General features: G+C 44.5%; 1 protein-coding gene across 1 annotated transcript in view; it reads left to right on the plus strand.

Moving 5' to 3' along the window:
• LOC143274760 (lysine-specific demethylase 2B-like) overlaps positions 1-24,538 on the plus strand; it is a 78,523-nt gene that overhangs the window by 16,902 nt on the left and 37,083 nt on the right. The window contains exons 2-5 of the mRNA XM_076578681.1: positions 17,167-17,305; positions 19,671-19,749; positions 21,619-21,665; positions 24,470-24,538. The exon at positions 24,470-24,538 is cut by the window's right edge and continues 104 nt beyond it. Of these exons, the coding sequence (XP_076434796.1) occupies positions 17,167-17,305; positions 19,671-19,749; positions 21,619-21,665; positions 24,470-24,538 (334 nt within the window). The remainder of the gene's footprint in view (positions 1-17,166; positions 17,306-19,670; positions 19,750-21,618; positions 21,666-24,469) is intronic.

The raw sequence follows: 24,538 nt of genomic DNA on the forward strand, positions 1-24,538 counted from the left end.
GATACTATCTGACTTTGGAGGTTGGACTGAGGAGGTGCGGCTTGGTGGAGGAGGTCGGAGAGGATGGGGGGGGGGGGGGGGGTGGGGGGGGGGCAATCCTGTGATTGTACTGTGTCCCAGTTCACACGGCAACAAAGATAAAGCCCCACACAGGTAGTGGTAGGTAGGTAAGTGTTGTTCCAGAAACAAAGAAAAACAAAACAAAAACCCCACAAACTGGGCCAGTTCAAATCAAAAATAAGATGCATTGACCTATTAAGTGAACGCGTGCATGCATATAGGTAGATTGACACAATGCAGCTGGATTCACACACACACACACACACACACCACTGAGATATATGTTTACATCACACTCTATAAATTATGTCTATGACACTCGCACACTGACATCCCCACCCCACAATAACACTCCCCCACACCACCCCCACCCCACCCCGTCCTCACCACCCCCACCAACCTCCACACGTGCACAAACATAGCCTCCACATCGGGTGCAGATGGGGGAGTGAAGAGCACGGGAATTGACAGGGGGGTGGGTGGGTTAGCATAGTCTGAAAAAAGAATTCCAAGTTGGGAAGGGGCGCGACAAGACAGAGAGAAAGGGAGGGAGGGGGGAGGGACAACTACAGTGGGAGAAGGAAGGGCAGGATGTGTGTGTGTGTGTGTGTGTGTGTGTGTGTGTGCATCTCTCCTGCCATGTCTGTTGACACAGCGCGCACGTGTCAGTGGGTGGCCCAGCGAAATAACCTCCTCCACCCGGCCACCCCGTCCTGCCGTTTGTGCACAGCAGGGATGAAGAAAGAGACCAGAGACAGGAGGGGACGGCAACGGAAGGAAACCAAAAAACAAAAGAAAGAAAGAAAAACAGCCCTTCCCTCTCACCCCACCCCCCCCTTTCCCCCTCCACCATGGCATACATTTAGTGCACTCGTTTGACATAGTTTGGAACCGCTCCAGAAAGCTTGATCCCGGCTTGGTACAACACTGTTCATTCAGGGAAACTTTTCATGATTTGTTGGTTCTGTAGTATTCTCGTTTGATGAATACAGAAAGTAAGAAAGAAAGAAAACGTTTGCAAGCATGTACGCCCACACGCACGCACGCATGCACCCACATTCATACACACACACACACACACATGCACACACACACACACACACACACACACACACACACACACACACACACACACACACACACACACATATGATTTGGAGTTCTGAATGCGGGCAGAAATTGGTAACCAGTGAAGAGAGTGCAGGAGATGAGTGATTTTGTCAGTCTTTTTGGTTCTAAAAATTAACCCTGCTGCTGCCTTTCGAACTTTCTGGAGTATATATATCAAGTACTCGGGACAACCAATGAGGAGTGAGCTACAATAACAGTCTGGACAAGACAAGAGAGCACACCAGAGTTTGTGTTGCTTGAGTAGTAAGGAGATGTCGGACGAAACTGATCTTTTGAATTTGAAAGTATGCAACTTTGCAGAGATTGTTTACATGTTTCTTCATTGAAAGGTTTGAATCAAACATCACACCCAGATTTTTCACTGAAGATACAAAGTCTACACCCCCCCTCCTCCCCGATCCCCCCCAGCCCTTCCCATGTGTTTGTATAATGGCCTAAGGCCAGTGTACAATAAACCATTTGTCTTGTCTTCTCTCTCTCTCAGTGTTTATTATATATATATATATATATATATATATATATATAATGTATTTATATATTTTTTTCTCTATCTTATTAACTAATGTGCTTCTTGGACTTCAGTTATACGCTTGTGTGTGTGTGTGTGTGTTTCTTTGTATGTATGTGTCTGTGTGCACAAGCTTGTTTGTATATGGTGTACTTGATGCGTGTATGTTTGTGGATGTGTAACTTTTTGTTGTAAAAGGCTGACTGCCTGAGGGCTGTAAACAGGAATCCCAGCAGTAGTTGTAGAAGTAGTTGTAGTAAACATGTTATACGCAAATGCTGATGATAGCACAATGTCTCCAAGCTGACAGGTAAGAGTTGATGTGGTGTGACTTTGAAATGACACTAAAAACAAAGTATGAAAAAGGGATGCTACTTTGCTTTCTTCTTTCAGGGTAAGTTTTGACCCATGCTGAGAACGTGTCATGAGTATTTTCACCTTTGAAAATCAGAAGAAGAAAAAAAATGGAGGCAATAAGTGTCATCGTTGAGTTAAATGGTTTTGTTGTTGTTGTTGTGTGTGTGTGTGTGTGTTTTAAATGGTTTGGTATTTGAAATAAATGCTTACCATGTGAAGTATGTGTTGATAAAAAAAAAAAATGTTAAAAGCAGACAAATTAAATGCACTTTTATAACCCTCTCACTCACAACACACACACACACACACACACACACACACACACACACACACACACATTCACACCAGTTCAGTTTTAGAAAAATCCTGTTGATTGAGAATACTGTAAATGCAGAACAATCAAATATACAAAAGCAGAAGGCTGTGCTGAGTGCATGTCAATTATCAAAGAATGATATGCTTTATCTAGGATTTTTTTCCCGAATATTTATTTTTATCGCCCTGATGAGCAGCTTACTGGCATGTAAGCGAACAAACCAGCCGTGCCTGTGTGAATGGGAAGGGAGCCGAGACGCCACAAAGCGTTGGACGCACTGTGTCACGGTATAGCCATTTGGTTTTTGAGACGGCCCCCGCTACAACGTGGTTTCCACGTGAGTGCACGGCGTCAGGGTAGCAGAAGCTTCAGGGGTCGAGAGAGAGAGAGAAGGGGAGAGAGAGAGAGAGCGGAGGGGGGTGGGGGAGGGCTTCAACCACCGTCCCGCTTCGCCTGAACTCTGTTGACATCAGCGCGCGGCGCGCGTGGACCCCACGTTTACACACTCCCTCACCCCTCTACCCCCATCGCCCTCCTCGCCATTCCCTCGTCTCTCTCTCTCTCTCTCTGCTCAGTTGTGGCCACTTCGTTTTTCTTTCTTCAGTGCGATGCTGCCAATGTTCGCAGCAACCTCTGTGCCGTGGCGTTTCAGCAAACAGAGAAGATGGGCGTTAGACTGATTCGTCGTCCTCACTGGTGTAAATTCAGTCTGTTTTTCGAGCAGTGGTCGTTTGTCGTCGTTCGTGTGGGAACAGTGAGGGATGGAGAGAGGGTGGAGGGGTGTGTGTGTGTGTGGGGGGGGGGGGGGGGGGGGGGGGAGATCTTATAAAAAGTCCTCAGAGCATACTAAGTATGTGACGGGATGTCATCATAGCTGGAAGTTTAAACGTTATCATGCATAAATTTCAACAAAATTGAGCTAATATGTAAATTTTTGTGAAACAAAATAAAGACTAAACGTGCTGTGGTGAAGTCAATAGAAGAGAAGTACCAAGGCCAGGGCACAGGCACAGCTAGACAGTCCCGCCGAACTTGGCCGACAAAGCGGCGAAGGCCTACCGTCCCGTCATAAAAGAAAAAAGAGGAAAAAAAAGGTTAGAACCTTTTTTTTAAGCGCATAGAAGTGGTAATGTATTGCACTGCTGATTACAATGATTGTTAAAACAGTTGAGTACAAATACAATGCAGTACAACACAGTACAAAAAGGACAGCATAATGTAACACAAAATAATACGGTACAATAATACAATGCAGTACAACACAGTACAACAAGGACAGCATAATGTAACACAAAATAATACGGTACAATAATACAATGCAGTACAACACAGTACAAAAAGGACAGCATAATGTAACACAAAAAATAATACGGTACAATAATACAATGCAAAACAAATAACGATACATTACAACAAAGTACAGTACAATTCATACCCAGTACATCACACAAAACAACACACCACAGTACATCACACAGACCCATACATCACAGTACATCACTCAAAACAACACACCACAGTACATCACTCAAAACAACACACCACAGTACATCACACAAAACAACACACCACAGTACATCACTCAAAACAATACATCACAGTACATCACTCAAAACAACACACCACGGTACATCACACAAAACAGTACATCACAGTACATCACACAAAACAACACACCACAGTACATCACTCAAAACAATACATCACAGTACATCACTCAAAACAACACACCACAGTACATCACTCAAAACAATACATCACAGTACATCACTCAAAACAACACACCACAGTACATCACTCAAAACAACACACCACAGTACATCACACAAAACAACACACCACAGTACATCACTCAAAACAATACATCACAACACATCACACAAAACAACACACCACAGTGCATCACACAAAACAATACATCACAGTACATCACTCAAAACAACACACCACGGTACATCACACAAAACAGTACATCACAGTACATCACACAAAACAACACACCACAGTACATCACTCAAAACAATACATCACAGTACATCACTCAAAACAACACACCACAGTACATCACTCAAAACAATACATCACAGTACATCACTCAAAACAACACACCACAGTACATCACACAAAACAATACATCACAGTACATCACGAAACAACACACCACAGTACATCACACGAAACAACACACCACAGTACATCACTCAAAACAACACACCGCAGTACGTCACACAAACAAAACAACACACCACAGTACATCACACAAAACAACACACCACAGTACATCACTCAAAACAACACACCGCAGTACGTCACACAAACAAAACAACACACCACAGTACATCACACAAAACAACACACCACAGTACATCACACAAAACAGTACACCACAGTACATCACACAAAACAACACACCACAGTACATCACACAAAACAACACACCACAGTACATCACACAAAACAACACACCACAGTACATCACACAAAACAACACACCACAGTACATCACACAAAACAACACACCACGGTACATCACACAAAACAACACACCACGGTACATCACACAAAACAACACACCACGGTACATCACACAAAACAACACACCACAGTACATCACTCAAAACAATACATCACAGTACATCACTCAAAACAACACACCACGGTACATCACACAAAACAACACACCACGGTACATCACACAAAACAACACACCACAGTACATCACACAAAACAACACACCACAGTACATCACTCAAAACAATACACCACAGTACATCACTCAAAACAACACACCACAGTACATCACACGAAACAACACACCACAGTACATCACACAAAACAATACATCACAGTACATCACACAAAACAATACATCACAGTACATCACGCAAAACAACACACCACAGTACATCACACAAAACAATACATCACAGTACATCACTCAAAACAACACACCACAGTACATCACTCAAAACAATACATCACAGTACATCACACAAACAAAACAACACACCACAGTACATCACACAAAACAACACACCACAGTACATCACACAAAACAACACACCACAGTACATCACACAAAACAGTACACCACAGTACATCACACAAAACAGTACACCACAGTGCATCACACAAAACAATACAAAGTGATGCAGTACAACACAACGCAGTACAGCATGCCACAAACTTACTACTCTCAGGCCAGACAAGACAATTATGACTCTAAAGGCTGTTGGTTTATTCTGCATTTGTAACACAACAATCTTTGGTTCTAAGCAGTGACGTTTGTCTAGGGCTATTTGTTCAGTATGGTCAGTTGTAACAATAATCTTTGGTTCTAAGCAGTGATGTTTGTCTAGGGCTATTTGTTCTGTATGGTCAGCTGTAACAATAATCTTTGGTTCTAAGCAGTGACGTTTGTCTAGGGCTAATTGTTCTGTATGGTCAGCTGTAACAATAATCTTTGGTTCTAAGCAGTGACGTTTGTCTAGGGCTAATTGTTCTGTATGGTCAGCTGTAACAATAATCTTTGGCTCTAAGCAGTGATTTTGCCTAGGGCTATTTGTTCTGTTGTTCAGTTGTAACACAATAATCTTTGGTTCTAAGCAGTGACATTTGTCTAGGGCTATTTGTTCTGTATGGTCAGCTGTAACAATAATCTTTGGTTCTAAGCAGTGACGTTTGCCTAGGGCTATTTGTTCTGTATGGTCAGCTGTAACAATAATCTTTGGTTCTAAGCAGTGATGTTTGTCTAGGGCTAATTGTTCTGTATGGTCAGCTGTAACAATAATCTTTGGTTCTAAGCAGTGACGTTTGTCGAGGGCTATTTGTTCTGTTTGGTCAGTTGTGACACACTAATCTTTGGTTCTAAGCAGTGACGTTTGTCGAGGGCTATTTGTTCTGTTTGGTCAGTTGTGACACACTAATCTTTGGTTCTAAGCAGTGACGTTTGTCTAGGGCTATTTGTTCTGTTTGGTCAGTTGTAACAATAATCTTTGGTTCTAAGCAGTGACGTTTGTCTAGGGCTATTTGTTCTGTATGGTCAGTTGTAACACAATAATCTTTGGTTCTAAGCAGTGATTTTGCCTAGGGCTATTTGTTCAATATTGTCAGTTGTAACAATAATCTTTGGCTCTAAGCAGTGACGTTTGTCTAGGGCTAATTGTTCTGTATGGTCAGTTGTAACAATAATCTTTGGTTCTGAGCAGTGACGTTTTTGCAGGGCTAATTGTTCGATATTGTCAGTTGTAACAATAATCTTTGGTTCTAAGCAGTGACTTTTGTCTAGGGCTATTTGTTCTGTATGGTCAGCTGTAACAATAATCTTTGGTTCTAAGCAGTGACGTTTTTGCAGGGCTATTTGTTCGATATTGTCAGTTGTAACACAATAATCTTTGGTTCTAAGCAGTGACGTTTGTCTAGGGCTGTTAATTTGTTCTGGATAACTAGTTATTTGTAACAATATCATCTTTGGTCGTAAGCAGTGATACTTGTCAGAGGCTGCGGTACTTGCCTGAAGCTATTTCTTGTGTACAGTTGAAATAACATTTGGTTGTAAGCAGTGATACTTGGCTCCATGCAATACTTGCCCTGGGCTGTTCTGCATCTGTTCTTTGTAAAAAAAAATTTTTAAAAAAAGAAGATAATAATAAAATGCTGCTGTTGGCACTAGGGGTGAATGTGAGGGAGGGACGGTGGGGGAGATGGCGGAGGGGAATGTTGTGTATTGGCGGGGGAGGGTGGAGGGCAATGGGGGAGGGGATGCTGAAGAAATAATCATCGTGCTTCCGTCATCAATTAAGGTTGTGGGCGGTTCCAGTCTGATTTGTGTGTGTGTGTGTGTGTGTGTGTGTGCGTGTGTGTGTGTGCTTTGGCTTGATAGTGAACCAGTGACTAAGAGTCTTTGTTACGACAGCTGGTTTCTCCATCTTTGCCTCTCCATCTTCCCTCTCGACCCCCTCCCTCCCTTCCCCACGGCCTCTTCCACTACTCTCTCTGCCCCCCCCCCCCCCCCCCCCACCCCCCCCCAACCCTCGCGCACCGCCCCCATCTCTCTCTATCGACACATCATCTTTATTCCCCGTTTTCCCCACCCCCTCCTTCGCTGCTTTGCACCATTTTTGAGGGGTGGGGTACGGGAGGGGGGCGGGCTGGGGTTATGCAGATGACAGGGGTTAAAATAGACAAACCATGTAAAGTTTTGATGTTTTTCCTATCAGTCGTGTAAGTGTTCAGAGATGAAATTATTGGCACAAAATATAAACCACCTACAATATATATATATATATTTTTTCATTGATGGGTTTAATTATCTGTTTAAATGTTCGTGTTTATTTATCTTAATACACAGCCTACGAGTAGACATGCATATACACACGCGCGTGCGCGTGCAAACACGCCCCCCTCCCCCGCTCTCTTCCATTCTCTCGCTTCCTCCATCCTTGGCTGGTCGTAATATTTTCCTACACGTTCTATTCAGACTTTAGAGAGAGAGAGAGAAAAAAAGAAAAGAACAAAAATTAAGATTTTGATGGAACTGAGGTGGACCCAGTGAAAGCTTTAAAGGCCACGTCAGCAGTGAGTGAAGTGGCGTGGCGGGGTGGGCGCTGACCGGGTGCTGATAATGAAGCCTTTGTTTCCAGGCCTTCCGCTGTCTTCCGGTCTTTGTTGGCTGCCTGCATGCCTGGCCTCTCGGCTCTCTGTGCAGCTGTGTGTCCTGTTGTCCCGTGTGTCCTCGGACAGATCCTGCCTCCGTCCTCTCTGCTCGTCCCTTGTCTTGTCTTGTCTTGTCTTGTCTTGGGTCGTGCAGCGCTCCACTTGACTGCTTGTGTGTGCACCGTGTGTGTGTGTGTGTGTGTGTGTGTGTGTGTGTGTGTGTGTGTGTGTGACTCAAGGGCTCCATTCATTTGTCGTAAAACCCATAAAAGGATGTGTGTGTGTGTGTGTGTGTGTGTGTGTGCCTTGTGTATGCACTGTGTGTGTGTGTGTGTGTGTGTGTGTGTGTGTGTGTGTGTGTGTGTGTGTGTCTCAAGGACTCCATTCATTTGTTGTAAAACCCATAAAAGGAATGTGTGTGTGTGTGTGTGTGTGTGTGTGCACAGTGTGTGCGCGTGTGTGTGTGACTCAAAGACTCCATTCATTTGTTGTAAAAACCCATAAAAGGAAGTGTGTGTGTGTGTACACCTTGTGTGTGCACTCTGTGTGTGTGTGTGTGCGTGCACTGTGTGTGTGCACTGTGTGTGTGTGTGTGTGTGTATGCGTCGTGTGTGTGCACTCTTTGTGTGTGTGTGTGTGTGTGTGTGAAGACACACCGTGTCCGGAAGATGATACTGACTGGCCGTTCTGCCCCCCTCCTTGTTGTCAGTCGTGTAGTGAAGGTCATTGACACCACGGCACGTACTCTGCACACTGCACACTGTATCCACATCAGGAATCGTTTAGCCCTGCCGGCCAACCGCTGGACACGGGAATGCCATTTCCAGACATGGCGGTGCCGTCCCTGCCCAATGTTATTCGCATCAGACTCTTTGACATGTATCAGAACATAACATACCTCAGTGATCAGACTACATCACGAGAACTTGAGTCTGGTTCGGTTCCTTTCTGCGTGTGCGTGTGTGTGTGTGTGTGCGCGCGCGCGCGCGTGTGTGTGTGTGTGTGCGTGTGTGAGTTATGATTCGCTTGAGACCCGAGCAGACCCGAATTATTTGGCCTTGTATAAATCCGACCACGGGTTTGTAAATAATTTATGAATATTTGTGTACATAAGTCCATGGTGTAAATCGCCTGAACGTTGTCTCAGTGCGGTCACAGCAGGCGACAATCGTGTCATTTCACTCCCACACAACGTCATCGCTCTGGGGATCTGTGGGAAAAAACACATCACCACGCACCTTATAGAAATACTGTTAGGAGTGAGAGTGCTTTGGATTATAATATCTGCATTCGTTCCGGTCTCGTCTCTGTGTCTCTCCGTGTATGTCTACCTGTCTGTCTGTCTCAACAACAACAGCAACAACCCCCAAAAGAATTACCCCCCCATCCCACCCCAAAAAACAAAAACAAAAACAAAAAAATCAACCACGGGCACATCTAAGATGAGGAGGCATTTAGCGGGTTACACCGTTTTGCTGGTGTGCTGGTGATGGTGGTGTTGATGCCGTGGGTCTTTGTCTTTGGTTGAAGGCGAGGAGGGTGGCAGGAGGTGGTGTGTATTGATTTGGTGTTGCCGAGGTGTTTGGCCTTTAAGACAGGGATCATATCACTGTTGAAGATAATTGTTCTTGCTTAAGAAGAAGAAAGAGAAAGTCCGGTCAGTTCTGCTGCCATGGATGTCCACGTGTTGGCCTGACAAGTGCCTTGGCTCACACATCTGATGCCACCTCAGTCCGGATGTTTTAACACTTTCTTGAAACTAACCCTCTCTCTCTCTCTCTCTCTCTCTCTCTCGCTCTCTCTCTCGCTCAGTAGTTCTTGTAGTAGTAGCAGTAGGAGTAGTAGTTGAAATAGTAAACATATACACTCTGCGCGCGCGCGTGTTTGTGTGTGTGTGTGTGTGTGTGTGTTTTCCAGTTGTCTTGGTTTGAAGTCTTGATTATATACCCTATGCTGATAGGTATTTTGTCACAGTTTCTCCCAGTATCTATGTCACTTAGTTGCTCTTTGCTAAGGAAGGAGAGCGCTTTGTAAATACTCATTCTTCTTCTTTTTCTTCTTCACATCCTCCTTTTTCTTTTTCGTGTGTGTGGTGTGTGTGTGTGTGTGTGTGTGTGTGTGACGCTTTCTCTGCAATAGAGCATACAACCCCCTTTCTCTCTCTCTCTCTCTCTCTTGCTGCAAACGAAAACAGTACAGCCACCAACAACCTGGCTATGTTCATTTATAAAGCATTACAAATCAGTGAGACAATCATCAATTTGTTAGTGTGCTTTGAATAGTTTTGCTTTAGTGCCGTACATGAATGTTTGATTGGTAAATTGTTTTCGTTGCCAAAACATTATACTTGTCTGGAACCAGTTGACAGCAAATGTGACAACTCAACCTCTCTTGATATTTGCCAGAGGCCTGCTGAGTACAATATTCGTATTCGTATTCTCTCTTTCTCTCTCTCTCCCTCCCTCCCCTCCCCTCCCTCTCTCTCTCTTTCTCTCTCTCTCCCTCCCTCCCCTCCCCTCCCTCTCTCTCTCTTTCTCTCTCTCTCTCTCTCGATAACGACCATTCTTTATTTATTTTCTTGTATGACCCCCTTCAGTAAGGGGCTTAGGCCTTAATCTGAATAAAGGATCGTTATCTCTCTCTCTCTCTCTCTCTCTCTCTCTCTCTCTCTCTCTCTCACACACACACACACACACACACACACACACACACTCACTCACTCACTCACTCACTCACTCACTCACACCACACACACACACACACACACTCACACTCACTCACTCACTCACTCACTCACTCACTCACTCACACACACACACACACACACACACACACACACACTCTCACTCACTCACTCACGCGCGCGCACACACACACACACACACACACACACACACACACACACACACACTCACTCACTCACTCACACACACACACACACACACACACACACACTCACTCACTCACTCACTCACTCACTCACACACACACACTCACTCACTCACTCACTCACACACACTCACTCACTCACTCACTCACTCACACACACACTCACTCACTCACTCACTCACTCACTCACTCACTCACTCACACTCACTCACTCACTCACACACACACACACACACACACACACACACACACACACACACACAGCCAGTCAGACAGAGCTGCTATACAGTAGTACCGCCCAAGGGAAGATAGAGAGAGAGAAGGAAGTTGTCACTCAAACGTCATGACCCACCAGAGTCTTTGCTTTCTTCCCAGCATGTGTGTCAAACTGTAAGCTTTTCAGCTGAACTGGGAGAGAGAGACGGTGGGCGTAAGCCCGATGGGGTCATAGGGGCTACACTCTGTGTGTGTGTGTGTGTTTGTGTGTGTGTGTGTGTGTTATTAGTGTAGAAAACTGGAAGATATAAGGCGACTTTTACCAGTAAATTGGAGTTTGATTGTTCAACCACTCTTTAAAAGAATTCCGGTTTGAGTGTGTGTGTCAGCCAGTCTTGATCCATGTACATTCTGACTGTAGACACGACGGAAGATCAGGAATCAAAACTCAGACCAACAGAAATCATCCTTCTCATCATCTTCTTCTTGGTGGGATCAGAAGGTCGCGAGCTGTGATAGAGTGACCAGGCACGTCAGACATGAACTGACTGGTCCCCACACAGAACAGCTGGCACGTGCACTCACACCGCGATTCTGAGGTGACGCCCGCTAACAGGGCTGTTTTAGAAGGCACCATTAGTATAGCAGGGGCTGTAGCAGAGTAAGTAACAGAGCAATGGGAATGTCTACCCTCCCCTCCCCCCCAACCCCCCACCTCATCCCCTCTCACCACTTGTGTAAAGTGTGTCTGTATCCGTGGTAAACTTAAACTTTGCCATTTTCTCTGGAAATACTTCGTCTGCCAATACCAAATTTGGCTTAAACATAGTTGGAAAAAAATCTTCACAGTCATATCAATAATAGGTTGTAAGTCTTCCGAATCAAGCCGTATTTCCGGATCATTAACGCTTCACAGTCATATCAATAATAGGTTGTAAGTCTTCCGAATCAAGCCGTATTTCCGGATCATTAACGGTTTATTTCGTTAAGGCACGTTCCGGAATCTGGAAACACTGTATTATTATTTCCCAGTTGCCATAACGTAGGCAATGTTTGGAAATGGCACGAAATCATTTTTCTTGTTCTCAGTTACACGAAAAGAAATACAAATTCTGGACAGAACACATACAGTGACACTAACTACACCATCGGCGTGTTTGCTGCATATGAATATTCTAAAGTGGTTACTGGATTAACTGGAATAAACATGAAAAAATTTGAACGTTTCTTTCAGTTTCGGTCAGCCTATTGTCGGATTGGTTTGTGCAGATCTATTGATGTTGCAGTGTATGTCAATGTCTCCATTACGGCCAAATTAAAGAATTTCTTGAATAATTGATATATGTCAAGAAAACACGATTTGAATGGTGCTATTACCTCAGATACAATGCTATTCTTATGGTGCTAAAATAGACCTATTGCTTTTAATATAAATTTGGTCGGTCGAATGACATCAGATGTGGTGTAGCGTTAGGGATAAAACTACTTTCCCTGAACAGAACGTCCTCGGTTTGATCCTGCTAGAAGGCCTTGTTTTTCTTTTTGTTAAGCATATTCATATTCAGTACAATACCCGGTTTAATCACCTTTTTTCCACGTGATTCCTTTACTGGATACAGGGCGTGTCACAAGTGAGTCTTGAAGGCTTTGCCTCTCTTGTTTGAAGGTGTTTCGGTAACTTCAACATTTGACGCCTAAAGGTAGCCATAGACTGCCGCCGCGCGGTTGGGGAATCTTCATTATGAAAGAAGAGACGCGAGGGAAGGTTTGGGTGAGGGAAAGAAAGGTTGGGGCGGATGGTCAAGGCCAAGTGAGGGTGTGCTGTTGAAGCCGTCAGTGTGTGTGTGAAATTGTGTGTGTGTGAGGGGTGGGGGGAACACTTGTTGGATCGTCCGGTTATATCAGGATTGTGTGTGTGTGTGTGTGTGTGTGTGTGATGTTTATTGCACAACGTCAGGACACCAGTAGAAATATTCAGTGATCAGCCTGTGATGACAAACGAATCACAAAACAACACATTTCCATATGGGAAAGGGTGGGGTGTGGGTAGAAATGGGGCAGCAGAAGGGGGAGGGGGTCTGGCGGGAGAGAGAGGGAGGGAGGGGGTTCAGGTTGCAGACAAGTTTGCTGATGTCAACATTTTGTGCTCTACTTTCTTGATGATCAACTACAAATACAAAGTTATTCAGTGCATGAATATATTTCATGGCTTTTTAAAAACAAGTATTTGCAGAAACGTTTGTGTGTTATGTTTTTTCCGGCACACTATCACCCTTTCATTCACACACACACGCACGCACGCACACACGCTCGCGCGCGCATGTGTGTGTGTTTCATTCTGTGGTGTGTATTTGTGTGTTCACCTGCAATGATCTGTTTTTTTTTCCACTTGCGTACCTTTTTTGAATTTAACCAGTCAGCTATTCACAATTAATTGTCATGCACATGCATTTGGTGAGTGCTTTCGTATGGATATTGGATAATGTTAGATGATGCATAGAATGATAGGATAGGATACAAAAACCATCAAAAACAGCTGGTTTGCAGGAAAGGGAAATAGGATACCCCTCCCAGCCTCACCCCTCACCCCCTTCACACACATCATTTTATATATATATATATTTATATATATATGTGTGTGTGTGGTGTGTGTGTGCATGTGTGTGTGTGTGTATGTTTGTATATTATATATATATACATACACATATACAGAGAGAGAGAGATAGAGAGAGAGCAAAGAAAAGAGATTTACAACTGATGGAAATAACTATGCCACACACGTGATACATATATGCGTACCTGATATATATATATTTTTTTTTTACCCCATTTGTCAAGAAACAGAATCAAAACAAGATCAGGAACATAAAATACTTGTATTCATACAGTAGACATGTACTCATAATAACTTCCTTTACGCTGTAAGGCACAAAATATTTGTATTCATACAGTAGACATGTACTCATAATAACTTCCTTTACGCTGTAAGGCAAATGCTCACAACGTTGATCTGTTGCTGCTTCAATAGCACGGCCTTCCTCAACCTCACGAAAGACAATTGAATGCCAGGCGTTGAGTAACACACCAGGAAACTTCCTATGAAATGTCCATCATGTGTATACTGCTCATTTGAAAGAAAATAGCATTTAGTGACATAGTCATTCAGATGAGGTGATTAACTGAGGTCCAGCATGCAGCACGTGTTTAGCACACAGAAAAAGAACCCATGGCAACAGAAGGCCCAAATTCTGTAGGTACACAAACATGTGTGCATTCATGGCCTGACACAAAGTGTGGGTTATGCTGCTGGTCAGCCATCTGCCTAGCAGATGTGGTGCAGCATACATGGATTTGTCTGAACACAGTGACACCTCCTTGAGAAACTGAACCTGAGATTGTTTTACATTGCAAAGTGCATGCTGCGCGTGGGACCTTGGTTTATCATTACATCCAAATGACTAGCATCCAGACCACCACTCATGGTCAGGTTCAGGTGGAGGAGAAAATTCAGGTGACTGTGGGATACCTCAGTTTTTGTGAACCCTATGTTTAACCCACCTGAGGTGAGGTGTACAGGTGTTGCTGTGTGTTGTTTAACACACCTGAGGTCAGGTGTACATTGTTGTTGTGCGTTGTTTAACACACCTGAGGTCAGGTGTACAGGTGTTGCTGTGTGTTAACACACCTGAGGTCAGGTGTACATGTGTTGCTGTGTGTTGTTTAACACACCTGAGGTCAGGTGTACATTGTTCTTGTGCGTTGTTTAACACACCTGGTGCTGTGTGTTGTTTAAACACACCTGAGGTCAGGTGTACATTGTTCTTGTGCGTTGTTTAACACACCTGAGGTCAGGTGTACAGGTGTTGCTGTGTGTTAACACACCTGAGGTCAGGTGTACCTGTGTTGCTGTGTGTTGTTTAACACACCTGAGGTTGGGTGTACACGTGTTGCTGTGCGTTTTTTAACACACCTGAGGTCAGGTGTACACGTGTGGCTGTGTGTTTTTTAACACACCTGAGGTCAGGTGTACACGTGTTGCTGTGCGTTGTTTAACACACCTGAGGTCAGGTGTACACGTGTTGCTGTGTGTTTTTTAACACACCTGAGGTCAGGTGTACAAGTGTTGCTGTGCGTTTTTTTAACACACCTGAGGTCAAGTGTACATTGTTGTTGTGCATTGTTTAACACACCTGAGGTTAGGTGTACAGGTGTTGCTGTGTGTTAACACACCTGAGGTCAGGTGTACACGTGTTGCTGTGCGTTGTTTAACACACCTGAGGTCAGGTGTACATTGTTGTTGTGTGTTTTTTAACCCACCTGAGGTCAGGTGTACATTGTTGCTGTGTGTTGTTTAAACCACCTGAGGTCAGGTGTACATGTGTTGCTGTGTGTTGTTTAACACACCTGAGGTCAGGTGTACATTGTTGCTGTGTGTTTTTTAACCCACCTGAGGTCAGGTGTACATGTGTTGCTGTGTGTTGTTTAAACCACCTGAGGTCAGGTGTACATTGTTGCTGTGTGTTGTTTAAACCACCTGAGGTCAGGTGTACATTGTTGCTGTGTGTTGTTTAACACACCTGAGGTCAGGTGTACACGTGTTGCTGTGTTTTTTTTTAACACACCTGAGGTCAGGTGTACACGTGTTGCTGTGTGTTTTTTTAACACACCTGAGGTCAGGTGTACACGTGTTGCTGTGTGTTGTTTAAACCACCTGAGGTCAGGTGTACATTGTTGCTGTGTGTTGTTTAACACACCTGAGGTCAGGTGTACATTGTTGCTGTGTGTTGTTTAAACCACCTGAGGTCAGGTGTACATTGTTGCTGTGTGTTGTTTAACACACCTGAGGTCAGGTGTACATTGTTGCTGTGTGTTGTTTAACACACCTGAGGTCAGGTGTACATTGTTGCTGTGTGTTGTTTAACACACCAGAGGTCAGGTGTACATTGTTGCTGTGTGTTGTTTAACACCTGAGGTCAGGTGTGCACATGTTGCTGTGTGTTTTTTAACCCACCTGAGGTCAGGTGTACACGTGTTGCTGCATGTTTTTTTAACCCACCTGAGGTCAGGTGTGCACGTGTTGCTGTGTGTTTTTTAACACACCTGAGGTCAGGTGTACACGTGTTGCTGTGTGTTGTTTAACCCACCTGAGGTCAGGTGTACACGTGTTGCTGTGTGTTGTTTAACCCTGAGGTCAGGTGTACATGTGTTGCTGTGTTATTTGTGAACCCTATTTCTAACCCACCTGAGGTCAGGTGTACACATATCACTGTGTGTTGTTTGTGAACCCTATGTTTAACCCACCTGAGGCCAGATGTACACTTTTCACTTTGTGTTGTTTGTGAACCCTATGTTTAACCCACCAGAGACCAGGTATACAGGTGTTGAAGTGTGTTGTTTGTGAATCCTATGTTTAACCCACCTGAGGCCAGGTTACTTGTGTTGCTGTGTGTTGTTTGTGAATCCTATGTTTAACCACCTGAGGCCAGGTGTACACATATCACTGTGTGGTGTTTGTGACCCTATGTTTAACCACCTGAGTCCAGGTGTACACATATCACTGTGTGGTGTTTGTGACCCTATGTTTAACCACCTGAGTCCAGGTGTACACATATCACTGTGTGGTGTTTGTGACCCTATGTTTAACCACCTGAGGCCAGGTGTACACATATCACTGTGTGGTGTTTGTGACCCTATGTTTAACCACCTGAGGCCAGGTGTACACATATCACTGTGTGGTGTTTGTGACCCTATGTTTAACCACCTGAGTCCAGGTGTACACATATCACTGTGTGGTGTTTGTGACCCTATGTTTAACCCACCTGAGGCCAGGTGTACACATATCACTGTGTGGCGTTTGTGACCCTATGTTTAACCCACCTGAGGCCAGGTGTACACATATCACTGTGTGGCGTTTGTGACCCTATGTTTAACCCACCTGAGGCCAGGTGTACACATATCACTGTGTGGTGTTTGTGACCCTATGTTTAACCCACCTGAGGCCAGGTGTACAGGTGTTGCTGTGTGTTGTGTGCAGCGCACGAAGGAGCGCAAGCACTACACAGACATGGACATTGACGAGGACGACATTGATGGCAAGAGGAACTACAGCATTGAGGATAAGCTGCTGCGCAACAACTTCACCGGAAACTTTGTGCAGGAGATGAAAGGGCATGGTGAGGGCTGGACCAGCACTCAAAAAGATGTGTGTGTGTGTGTGTGTGTGGAGTGGGGAGGCAGAGGGGGTTAGGGGGCTGTTGGGAGAAGGGGGTTGGGATGAGGAGAGGGGGTGGGGGGTATTTTGTGTGTGTGTTTGTGTATGCATATGTGTGTGTATGCGTGTTTTTTTTTGTTTTTGTTTTTTTTGTTTGTTTTTTGTGTGTGTGTGTGTGTTTAGTTTAACGTCTTTTCACTGTTCAGTGATGTTAGATGGGAACAAAAACAAAAAAGATACAAATTATGTGTGCATAGGAGATGAGGCGTGGGGTACATGAGAAGAGGTGGTGGGATGACTATAGTGAGTGGTGGAAAGAGCTACGAAGAACTGTAGTGACTAGCAGTGAAGTATGATATGAATTACAACAGTGAGTTAAACATCTACATAACAGTAAAAAAAAGCATGCTAATGATAACAAAAACGTGATCAGTCAAAGGTAGATACCAACTGGACTTTGAATCAAACATTCAGAAATTTTTTTAAGTAATGAATAATTATTCAAAACATCTCCTAAGGACAAATATTATGTGTTTGGTGGAAACTGGTCGGCTAGTTTTTGAAAGGACAGTTGTCTTGTTTTGGACACCGGACAAGTACCAGTATGTGGTAGACATTGACTTCTTTTTCGCACAGACACTGTATATATTTGCAAAATCTAGTTCGAAGAGCATTCAAACGGAATCAATTAATTAAACTTCTAACTGGTCTTGACTGGGAGACAGTTAAATCATATAAGTTAGCCTTGAGGTGACATACTGTGTGTGTGTGTGTGTGTGTGTGTGTGTGTGTGTGTGTGTGTGTGACTCTGTGTCAGTGTGTCTGCATGTGTTTGTGTGTACCTATGTGTGTGTGTCTGCATGTATGTGTGTGATGTCGAGGTAAACGGTTAGGTAAGCCAGTGTCTGATGTGGGGAGGGTTAGATGGGTTGATATGTGTGTGTGCAGGGGGTAGAGATGTTCTAAGAGGGGTGGATTTAGATGGACGTGTGTATGCATGTGACTGTGTGTGTGTGGATGAAACAGTGTGGTTGAACAGAGGCATCCAGACACACTGGCAGTAGCACGCCTTGCTGTGAGGCACAGTGAAACAGGACTGGGGCAGGTGTTAGATAAGTGGATTTGTGTAGACTGTGTATGTGAGAGAGAGAGAGAGAGAGAGTGTGTGTCACTGTGTGTGTGTGTGTGTTTGACTGTGTCAGTGTGTCTGCATGTGTTTGTGTGTACCTATGTGTGTGTGTCTGCATGTATGTGTGTGATGTAGAGGTAAAGGGTTAGGTGAGCCAGTGAGTGTCTGATGTGAGGAGGGTTAGATGGGTTGATATGTGTGTGTGCAGGGGGTAGAGATGTTCTAAGAGGGGTGGATTTAGATGGACGTGTGTATGCATGTGACTGTGTGTGTGTGGATGAAACAGTGTGGTTGAACAGAGGCATCCAGACACACTGGCAGTAGCACGCCTTGCTGTGAGGCACAGTGAAACAGGACTGGGGCAGGTGTTAGATAAGTGGATTTATGTAGACTGTGTGTGTGTGTGTGTGTGTGACCCTGTGTGTGTGTGTGTCACTGTGTGTGTGTGTGTGTGTGTGTGTGTGTGTGTGACCCTGTGTGTGTGTGTGTCACTGTGTGTGTGTCACTGTTTGTGTGTGTGTGTGTGATTGTGTGTGTGATTTTGTGTGTGGGATTGACATACAGCACATGCTTCACTTTCAGTGTGACAATGGAGGGAGAGAGCTGGGAGGGAAGTTGGGGGTGGTAGTTGTGTGGGTCAGTGAAACAGAATCAGGACAGACAGGGACAGGGCACTGAAGGGGGGGATCAGGGAGAGATAGAAAGAAAGAGCAGGAGGCAGTCTGAGCCTTCAGGCTTCAACAGAGGGCTTATGTTAAATAACAACATAAATATTCGCTCTCTCTCTCTGTCTGTGTGTGTGTGTGTGTGTGTGTGTGTGTGTGTGTGTGTGGGTGTGTGTGTGAGACAGAGAAATGGAGAGAGGCGATTACCAGAGACATACTGCTCACTGAAGGGGATCAGGAAGAGAAGAGAGAAAGAAAGGGCAGGAGTCATTGTGAGAGCCTTGGGGGTTGATCTGTTGGCTTAACTAACAAATAAATGTTCTGTGTGTGTGTGTGTGCGGGTGCGTGTGTGTGCATGTGTCTTCGTCACAGTGTTTGTGTGAAAAGAATGTCATTAAAACATTTAAACAAATCCTTTAAAAGATAGCATCATGAAACAAATCTTTGTGAAAAGAACAGTGTATTTCTGTTGATTTAATTTATTTATTTATTTTTTTTTTTTATGTATTGTTATTTCCTTTTTCATGTTTCAGACTTTAACATGAAGTTCATTCAAGAAAACGGGCTGGAAGCTCCCATCGTCTTCTATGACAAAACAGGCCTGGGCATGAGGTGAGAGCAGAGAGAGAGAATTCCTTCCGCTCTGCGCACAGAGTATAGCTGCACGGGGAAACTGGTGTGAGGGAACACGCCTGAAAGCCCTGTGAGACACCTTCACACTACGCCCCCCACCCCCAACCCCCAACCCCTCCTGTTTTTACCCCAGGTCAGTCTGGGCTTGCCTTGAATGACCTGCTTTGGTCATTTGTGGCTGGTCAGGGTCGACCCCCCCCCTCCCCCACTCCCCATTTGGATGTTACCCCCTTTCTGAGGGTTGAATCCAGCTGTGGAAATGGAAGGTGGTCTTTCTCGGCTTGCCATTTCTGACTCTTCTCCACCCCACTGTCCATTTCAAAGGGGCAGGGAGGGAGGTGGGGGGTGAACCCAAGTAGGTGGAGGGGGTTGGGGAGGGGAGGGCAGTTCTGACAAGTTGAATTTTTTAAGAAGAGTTAGAGTTCAGAGATCCATGCCTTGTTTCAGCCTGTTGTTGTGTCCTTGGCAAAGACACTGTACTGTAATGTTCCTCACTCCACCCAGGTGTGAAAGGGTACCTGTGTTGACTGGGGTTTGGGAAGGTGAGAATGACAGGAGGAGAGGGTTGGGCCCTGCCTTCCACCCTTCCTCACACGCCTTGTCCCAGGCTCTGGATATGAATTCACTGCACCAGTGGCTGTAGAACGCTATGAGATCGTGTACCTTAGCCTTTATCTACAACATACACACACACACGCACACGCACATGCAGGCACGAAGAGAGAGAAAGAGAACGAATGAACAAATGAAAATTATTTATTGAACGTTGGTCATTGACCGCAATATATATATATATATATATGTGTGTGTGTGTGTGTGTGTGTGTGTGTATAAACACACACAAAAACATATATATGTGTGTGTGTGTATGTGTGTGTGTGTGTTTATACACACACACATATATATATGTGTTTGTGTGTGTGTGTGTATGTGCATATATATGTAAGCATATATAAAGAGAGAGACAGAGAGAGACTCGCCTCCTTCCACCCCCCAACCCTCCAGCTCCCATTTCATCCTCCACTGGGTATTACATGTACTAATAATGCATCCCACTTGTTTCTCTTGATCTTATTTGATCACAACAACAATCATGCATCCACTGGTTTGTCTTGATCGTCCCATATTGATCATAACACAAACAATGCATTCACTTGTTTCTCTTGATCTTATTTGATCATAACAACAGTCATGCATCCACATGTTTCTCTTGATCTTCTCTTATTGATCATAACAACAGTCATGCATCCACATGTTTCTCTTGATCTTCTCTTATTGATCATAACAACAGTCATGCATCCACATGTTTCTCTTGATCTTCTCTTATTGATCATAACAACAGTCATGCATCCACATGTTTCTCTTGATCTTCTCTTATTGATCGTAACAACAGTCATGCATCCACATGTTTCTCTTGATCTTCTCTTATTGATCGTAACAACAGTCATGCATCCACATGTTTCTCTTGATCTTCTCTTATTGATCGTAACAACAGTCATGCATCCACATGTTTCTCTTGATCTTCTCTTATTGATCATAACAACAGTCATGCATCCACATGTTTCTCTTGATCTTCTCTTATTGATCATAACAACAGTCATGCATCCACATGTTTCTCTTGATCTTCTCTTATTGATTGTAACACCAACAATGCATCCACTGGTTTCTCTTGACCTTATTTGATCACAACAACAATCATGCATCCACTGGTTTCTCTAGGTCTTCGCTTATTGATCGTGACACCAATGCATTCACTTGTTTCTCTTGATCTTATTTGATCACAACAACAATCACACATCCACATGTTTCTCTTGATCTTCTCTTATTTGATCATTTTGTTGATTTCAGAGTCCCAAGTGAAAACTTCAAAGTCACAGATGTCAAACAGTGTGTTGGTAAGTTCTGTCCTTTTCTGTTGGTAAGTTCTGTCCTTTTCTGTTGGTAAGTTCTGTTGGTAAGTTCTGTCCTTTTCTGTTGGTAAGTTCTGTCCTTTTCTGTTGGTAAGTTCTGTTGGTAAGTTCTGTCCTTTTCTGTTGGTAAGTTCTGTCCTTTTCTGTTGGTAAGTTCTGTTGGTAAGTTCTGTCCTTTTCTGTTGGTAAGTTCTGTCCTTTTCTGTTGGTAAGTTCTGTCCTTTTCTGTTGGTAAGTTCTGTTGGTAAGTTCTGTCCTTTTCTGTTGGTAAGTTCTGTCCTGTTCTGTTGGTAAGTTCTGTACTTTTCTGTTGGTAAGTTCTGTTGGTAAGTTATGTCCTTTTCTGTTGGTAAGTTATGTCCTTTTCTGTTGGTTTTCTGTTGGTAAGTTCTGTCCTTTTCTGTTGGTAAGTTCTGTCCTTTTCTGTTGGTAAGTTCTGTCCTTTTCTGTTGGTAAGTTCTGTTGGTAAGTTCTGTCCTTTTCTGTTGGTTTTATTATTTTGTTTTGTTTTTAGCACATGTGACTGAACCAGTCAACAAGTCATCTATGTATGTGGTACAAAGACTGATTAGCACTGTCTGTGTCACAGACTCTGTCATTGGTCTGTTGTTGTTGTTTTTATAATACCATTAATTGCTTGGCTGTGGTTGGTCAGTCATCTGTTGTTTTGTTTACAGTGATTGGCTGAAAACTGAAACATTTCGACTGGTTTAAAGCGCTGGTTTGATTATGATTTTATGTGAGACATCAAACAAGCACAGTAATTGGTAGTGAGGAAAAGGCAGCCAACTGAAAGCCACTTATATTTTCCCTCCTGTTTGCCAAACTTAAAACTCCCAGTCATGAATTATGTCTTTTTTTACAGAGCAGAGAAGTGGACACATAATTGTTTTTGTGGTGTGAATGGGTACCTGACAGGTTGGGACAGGTAAAAAGTGCTTCACTCTACCCAGGTGTGAGTGGACACCTGACAGGTTGGGACAGGTAAAAAGTGCTTCACTTCACCCAGGTGTGACTGGATACCTGACAGGTTGGGACAGGTAAAAAGTGCTTCACTCCACCCAGGTGTGACTGGATACCTGACAGGTTGGGACAGGTAAAAAGTGCTTCACTCCACCCAGGTGTGACTGGATACTTGACAGGTTGGGACAGGTAAAAAGTTCTTCACTCCACCCAGGTGTGACTGGATACCTGACAGGTTGGGACAGGTAAAAAGTGCTTCACTCCACCCAGGTGTGACTGGATACCTGACAGGTTGGGACAGGTAAAAAGTGCTTCACTCCACCCAGGTGTGACTGGATACCTGACAGGTTGGGACAGGTAAAAAGTTCTTCACTCCACCCAGGTGTGACTGGATACCTGACAGGTTGGGACAGGTAAAAAGTGCTTCACTCCACCCAGGTGTGACTGGATACCTGACAGGTTGGGACAGGTAAAAAGTGCTTCACTCCACCCAGGTGTGACTGGATACCTGACAGGTTGGGACAGGTAAAAAGTGCTTCACTCCACCCAGGTGTGACTGGATACCTGACAGGTTGGGACAGGTAAAAAGTGCTTCACTCCACCCAGGTGTGACTGGATACCTGACAGGTTGGGACAGGTAAAAAGTTCTTCACTCCACCCAGGTGTGACTGGATACTTGACAGGTTGGGACAGGTAAAAAGTGCTTCACTCCACCCAGGTGTGACTGGATACCTGACAGGTTTGGACAGGTAAAAAGTGCTTCACTCCACCCAGGTGTGACTGGATACCTGACAGGTTGGGACAGGTAAAAAGTGCTTCACTCCACCCAGGTGTGACTGGATACCTGACAGGTTGGGACAGGTAAAAAGTGCTTCACTCCACCCAGGTGTGACTGGATACCTGACAGGTTGGGACAGGTAAAAAGTGCTTCACTCCACCCAGGTGTGACTGGATACTTGACAGGTTGGGACAGGTAAAAAGTGCTTCACTCCACCCAGGTGTGACTGGATACCTGACAGGTTGGGACAGGTAAAAAGTTCTTCACTCCACCCAGGTGTGACTGGATACCTGACAGATTGGGACAGGTAAAAAGTGCTTCACTCCACCCAGGTGTGACTGGATACCTGACAGGTTGGGACAGGTAAAAAGTGCTTCACTCCACCCAGGTGTGACTGGATACCTGACAGGTTGGGACAGGTAAAAAGTGCTTCACTCCACCCAGGTGTGACTGGATACCTGACAGGTTGGGACAGGTAAAAAGTGCTTCACTCCACCCAGGTGTGACTGGATACCTGACAGGTTGGGACAGGTAAAAAGTGCTTCACTCCACCCAGGTGTGACTGGATACCTGACAGGTTGGGACAGGTAAAAAGTGCTTCACTTCACCCAGGTGTGACTGGATACCTGACAGGTTGGGACAGGTAAAAAGTTCTTCACTCCACCCAGGTGTGACTGGATACCTGACAGGTTGGGACAGGTAAAAAGTGCTTCACTTCACCCAGGTGTGACTGGATACCTGACAGGTTGGGACAGGTAAAAAGTGCTTCACTTCACCCAGGTGTGACTGGATACATGACAGGTTGGGACAGATAAAAACTGCAGAAGGAAAGAATTGGGTCTTGTCTTCCGATGCTGAGCCCTGGACACAATGGATATGAAGTCACTGAGCTCTGGCATGATGTGATGTGGTGTGGTGTGGTGTGGTGTGGTGTGGTGTAGTGTTGTGGTGTTGTGTGATGTGGTGCGGTGTGGCGTGATGTGGTGTGATGTGATGTGGCGTGGTGTGATATGATGTGGCATGGTGTGATGTGTCATGATGTGTACAGGCAGTCGCCGCATGCTGGATGTGATGGACGTCAACACGCAGAAGGGTATGGAGATGACGATGAAGGACT

Source organism: Babylonia areolata, chromosome 29 (genome assembly GCF_041734735.1).
Source record: "Babylonia areolata isolate BAREFJ2019XMU chromosome 29, ASM4173473v1, whole genome shotgun sequence".
NCBI lineage: Eukaryota > Metazoa > Mollusca > Gastropoda > Neogastropoda > Buccinidae > Babylonia > Babylonia areolata.